General features: G+C 30.8%; 1 protein-coding gene across 2 annotated transcripts; it reads left to right on the plus strand.

Moving 5' to 3' along the window:
* Positions 1–2,680: 2,680 nt before the first annotated feature.
* On the plus strand, positions 2,681–5,134 carry Bma-sup-18 (Uncharacterized protein; the record flags this gene model as incomplete). 2 transcript variants are annotated; one of them, XM_001899322.1, is made up of 7 exons in its annotated part: positions 2,681–2,875; positions 2,997–3,100; positions 3,490–3,593; positions 3,803–3,923; positions 4,226–4,337; positions 4,671–4,766; positions 4,949–5,134. In XM_001899322.1, the coding sequence occupies 7 exons, from the start codon at positions 2,681–2,683 to the stop codon at positions 5,132–5,134; spliced, it is 918 nt and encodes a 305-aa protein (XP_001899357.1). The 2 variants fall into 2 exon arrangements, with proteins under 2 accessions (XP_001899357.1, XP_042929604.1); XM_043073670.1 differs by having other exon boundaries at positions 4,226–4,325.
* Positions 5,135–6,308: the final 1,174 nt, after the last annotated feature.

The raw sequence follows: 6,308 nt of genomic DNA on the forward strand, positions 1-6,308 counted from the left end.
TTCTGTGTTCATAAAATGTGAAGTTTGGTATGATAATTAGCTAAAAAAAAAATAAGTTTGACAAAAGTTGAGGGCACCGACAACGGCTCATTTGTAATAATAGATCAATGCGAAACATTACTTTCAAATTTTTGAAAAGATTCATTATAAATTAAATGAATAGTGAATACGAAATATGACTGAAACTCTCAAAAATTATCATGAAATAATGCATTAATTCGACAGTCAACTTACTTAAATTTTCTTAATTAAGAAACTCCTGAAGAAAAGTAGAAATGCTTCCCAAAGAATGTTTCAGTTCTTGGCATTCAATAAGATTCAAGTAGCTTTTGATAGAATGACACGACATTGTCAACGATATATTTACTTCACCTTTCAGAATAGTATGAGCAAAGACAGGTAAAAAAAGGATATTGAAAGGTGAGATACCATAGCGATGAGGAGTTCATTTAGAGAGGAATCTAAAATTAAGATCCAAATAAACAAAATATTACTTTAATATGAAATGAAGTTAGAGATGAAGAGAGAGAAAGAGTAGAAGCTAAGAAAGGCAAAAGAGATAAGTTCATTTATGCAGTTTGAAATAAAAACGCATTTCCCTTCCATTCTTTAGTTTTTGCTTAAAGTTATGAGAACAGGTGCGAATAGAGAGAGCCTTGATGTAATGTACACTATTACAATGTGCAATTTATTGCTGCGCATAAATAAATATGCGTGCGGTGGATGCTTAAAGCTTCGGCTTGCACATCCACATGCCTCTATCTAAACAACTACGGTTCGTCAACTTCAATTTATTCTCTCTTATATTGATGATCGTTATGCTCTGTTCTCCTTACATTCCTCTATTCTTCTTATCATTGGCAGTGCAGCTTGCAAAAAGTAATCCAATTTAAGATTCCTGCCGGACAAATATCTTCTAGTTTGTAAATTGATGACGCTTCACTATCTTACTGTTTTCAAAAAAGCATGAACTTGAACATTTCATGGACCATCTCCAATGCATATCTTTTTTCCATTCTTCAAATAGTTACTTAAAATTGAAAATGGAGCATAGCTAAGAAGAGTTGCTTGATTCAAGTTTAATGAAACTCCTTTTGAAGACAAAAACATTAAAGGGAAATCATGGAGTGAAGTAATGAAATTACTCAAAATCATTTTAAAACGATCACTTTTTGCATGCTCTGAAAGTGATAAGATCCCTCCTAATATTTCATTTAAAAATTTCTGTTCTAAACAAGGGTTGCAACCCATGCACTGATACATACCATCACCGAAACAATGGATTAAATCTGAATATCATCCAACTTCTCAAAACAGTACTTTGCCAATTTTACGAACCAACCTAGCAGCATTATTATTAATTTGTCCTTCTTGCTTTGCTTTTCTACTTAAATATGTGCAGAATGTACCTGTTTTATCAATTTGTTTGCACTACTTTATTATTCTAATTTAACATGGCAAAAAAAATTGTGCAAGGCATATTTATTGTATTATAATATGAATTTATCGCCTCTTTTGCTTACCTTCATTATTCTTCTGCTCATTTTCTCTCCTCTCTATTTCCTCAAATATACGAAATTATTACCTGGCGAGAAAAAAGTATGTGAGAATTTTCATTGCAAGAATAGCTTCATTAATTAAAATAAAACCTAATTTATATGTATTTTATATTAGATCCAATTTACCTTGAAATGGAACTGACAGCATCTGAAGAGTGCTGAAATATAGCGTAGCATACATCCTGAGAATTCCAACCAAGTTGAGAAGGTACTACACACAACAATCGGCTAAGATTTAATTTACACTACCAAAAGTTCAATTAGCAAGTGTGCTAACCTGAGTGATTAAACAGCTGACATCAGCATCTACTTCTAAAAGATAAGCTGTATGACGCCTTCTGCAGTAGTTATATTACACTAAATGCACAAGCAGTTCGGGCGTTATCGAATAAATACGTGTGACAGCAAGATGTTGTATAAGTTGTGTGCTGCAGTAGTAAAACTGTGCAATATTTTAAAATACACCTTTTTCTGTTTCGGCTTAATTTTTGATAAATAGCTTGTTGAAAGTTAGGGAAAGTGAAAGTTTCTCAAAGAATATTTTTGCGAAGTAGATTTCTTCTCAGTTTATAAATTCTGCTTTGTATTTTTCTCATATATTAAAATTTATTTTTTTTTAATTTTAAAAAAATTGAAATTAAGAATTTTAATACAAACCTAAGCATATCTTTATTGTCGCCTTCACTTTCATTCTTCCACCCATCAGTTGAATGACCTTTTTTCAAAAATCCATCTTTTATGTTTGTTCCTTTCCAAATTTAACAGTAAAAATGAGATATATAAATTATTACAATTTCCATTTATTCTCGTACGCATCAAATAATCGTTTTACGGAAATTGCCATTGAATTTTTTAAAACATATACTAATATATGAATAAATTCAAGCGCAAAAATATTTCAGAAGTAAAAAGTCCTCTCTATCAAAATTAATCATCCTAGATACAGTCACCATTTCATTAAAAAATCATTCAAGTATTGTGATGAAAAAGAAATTGATGCTGTTAGTTCGATTCATTTATTTGGCACGCATTTTCTCGCGTTCAGTAGTTATTTATAACTTAATAAATATCAGCAGATAAAGGAATAAAGATGGAAAGCAAACTTTCTCATAATATTGCAGATGTTAACGGAAGGTAATTGGCGATGGGAAGTTGTACATTCATGCACCAATGTGTTTTGTTTAACACTTGTGATTGCATTTGTCATCGCCCAACTTATATCATTGTTCCGATTAACTAAAGCCCGGAAGCAAAATACGGTTGTAACGGTACAGGAACGAAAATTCATTCCGAAAGCACCAGTGACTGACAAACAGGTGTCAGCTTTTAAGAAATGCTGGCATCCATATGTTATCATATTTCTAAAGTCATGACAGCATGCATTAATACTTTAGAAACGGCAATTATGCGCATCAGTTTAAAAATTAATTTTAACAGATAGGCGATGTTATCGAAAGTGTCGTGAATTATGGAGAGGTCTTTGGCATAAAGAAGGTACCATACCATCGCTTGCGTCTGCATGACGATGAAGCCTTATTGAGGTAGTTTAGTTTTCCTATTAAAATGTTTTAAATGTTGCTCAGCACTGACAGAATTTTATTTTAGTTGGACCTTATGAGATGCATATTTTCAGTTATCGAAGAATTCCATTTGATTTGTCCACCAATTAAACTAGCCTTCTCGAAATTTAATTAATTTAAATAAAATCTCATTTTAAATCCAAAAAAGCCTTATCTTATGACAACATTACCTAACTATAGCTAATATAAGTTATTGCAACCAAACTTTATAATAATGTTTCGTATATTTATAATACTTAGTCTTTCTTGTTTCTCCATTATTTCCATTTCTTAAAAATAATAACTTTCTGAATTAAACCTGAAAACATCCAATTGAAACTTGAAATTTCAATTTAAAAAAAAAACCCAAGGTCTCAGCTGTTCTATGAAAATATGAAGATGCGACGATGTATTCAAGAATTTAGTCCTCGTCCAGTACCTTCGAAACTGATTCAAAATATCATCAAATCAGCAGGTACGGCAAAATCATCAAATTGAAATTAATCAGCTTTTTAAATACCGCAAAAACAATTAATATGCAAAAGGGGATACCAAAGAGCAATTGACTTGTTTAAGTATAAGTAATTTTATTGAAATTTCAAAACGGAATCGAAAAAATTGAAAACCCAAGAAATTTGGCAATATTCGGATGGATTCGCTGTCAAATTTGAAAATTTTTTTTAGGTACCGCACCGAGTGCAGGCAATCTGCAACCATGGATGTTTTGCGTAATCAGTAATTATGGAGTAAAAGCTACGATAAGAAAGATTATTGAGGAGGAAGAACGAAGCACTTATAGCAAAAAGTTTCTGGAAACTTATGACTTGATTAACTTTTAAATTTTGTTGCAAAGTAGATTATTAATTCTGATAAAGATTCACAATAAAGATTCACAGGAAATCTAATGGGTCCTATACGTCTAAGTGATCAGGAATCATATAAAAACATATATTTGGACAGGAAGTCAGTTAAATAATTTTAACAAAGGCATGCACATTCGATTGAAAATACAAATTAAAAGTCTGATATTCAATCTGAATTAATATCCGACTTATTATGTCATCGAGAGAGATGATATCGTCCAGTGATAAGAGTGTTTTTGTTCAGGATGGGAGCTGATTGGGTGCTGGATATAGCAGAACTGAAAGTTATATGGTCCAAACCATATCTTACTGAAGCCCCTCATCTCATTGTGGTGATGAAACAAGTAGAATTTACAGTTAATTTGTTTCGCTTTATTTGAAAGCATAATGTTAATTTATTACCAGTTCTCATGTTAAGAATTGCAAGTAAAGCCAATTTAATTCCTAGCTAAGATAGCGTGATAAAAGTGTCTTACGAATAGAATGAAAAAAAAGTTTTAATTCCTTTCACATCAAAATTTCATTTAAGAAATTCAATTATATCCAATTTTTGTTTCGTTTATTGTTAATAAAAAAATCTTTTCTCACATATTTTACTTTTTTATCTACTATAAATTATTGAATAGCTAAATTTAATTTATCTTTATAGAGTTATTAGATACTTAATTAACCATCTATTCAAGTTTCAGGCTCATTTGATCAATGATTCAAATGAGTTGACTTCAACGCATTACAATCAAATAAGTATCGGTATAACAGTTGGCATTTTAATCGCAGCTCTTCAGGTTACTTTGCAGTATTATTAAAAGTTTGCTTCACTTTAATTTCTATCTATATATTTTTATTAATTGCCTTTTAGAGATTGAGTGCTAAATTATTGAAAATCTTCCAGGCAACTTATTTAATTTGGTGCTAACAATGATCTCAATTGCTGAACTTTTTTTAGGAAATCTAAAAATATTTCCAGGATGCAGGACTAGCTACTTCAATCACCTATCCATTATACGGTGGTGAAAAAATTCGAAAACACCTGAAAAGACCACCGGACGAAGAGGTTTTTCTTCTTTTACCGGTTGGATTTCCAGCCAAAAACGTTACCGTACCTGATCTTAAACGTAAATCCGTTGAAGAAATAATTCGATGTTACGTATAACGACCTTATTATTTTCCTGTAATAATCCAATCGTTTTTAAAACCCTAAAATTTTCATATTTTCTGGAAGTGAGTGTGTCTGGTGAAAATGAAAAGATAAAGAAAAGGATATAATGAGGAAGAATTACTCAATGAGCCAACTGTTTTATATTGGAATTAATAATCCTTTTATATCAGAATTAATACTAGTTAAAAAAAAAACTGGGTTTGCATCCTGAAGTAAGACGTTATTTATTGCATATATGAAACATTCATTCCATCTGCAGGTTGTCAATGAATAAATTGAGGCAAATAGTTAAACAATAACATTTTATTTGTAATAGTTTAAACAATAACACTTTATCACACAGAAAAAGATTAATATAATGGATGGTATTCAGAATTTCCACGCAGCTTTGATTATTTTGGTGCAAAGACACTGATTTGCAAGGTTTTTGGCTGAATCTTAACTACAGTTTCTTCTAAAGTAATTCAAAAGATTAATATAATAATTATTAATGCAGAAATGGGGAACGCTATGTTATTGTTTGGGTTTTAAACAAAACATGGAATTAAAAAATTGGAATTTCTTAAATTAAATACATTAATTGTTCTATAACCTGCTCATATTATTGATCTTTTTGCCGAGTGACACGAAATATATAAAATGATAGATAAAGTAATTCGTTCTACTTTAAAGAGCACTTTCCAAAACTGATTAATCTATGAGAACAATTTTCTAACGTACTATTATCGGTACGTTATTGAACGAACATTCATCAAACAATCCAATCACCTGTTTGTTACTCACCTATACCTATTTTCGACGTATTCTATTCCCGTTCATACAGTTTTCCATGTTTCAAAGCTGGAAATATTTTTACGTGTTAAAAATGTCATAAATGGCATTTACGTTGTAGCAAAAAAAAATTATGAACATCATTTTATTTCTATTCTAATGCGTTAGGTTTTTCAAGAAAGTTGCTGGTACCATAAAGAATTCCGATTATATATATATTAAATGACTACCATCAGTGCTTCACTGAAAAACAACAGGCTTTTTTGCGCTGAAGCATTATTTTTTTCTGTTAACTTGCTCATGCATACGTAAGTAACTCATGGAATCGTCCACCAACATCAATTCTAGCTGACAAACAGAAAGTTTAAGATTTAACAACTGCAACAAAAAGCAAAAC

The sequence above is a fragment of the Brugia malayi genome (genome assembly GCF_000002995.4).
Source record: "Brugia malayi strain FR3 genome assembly, contig: Bm_v4_ChrX_scaffold_001, whole genome shotgun sequence".
NCBI lineage: Eukaryota > Metazoa > Nematoda > Chromadorea > Rhabditida > Onchocercidae > Brugia > Brugia malayi.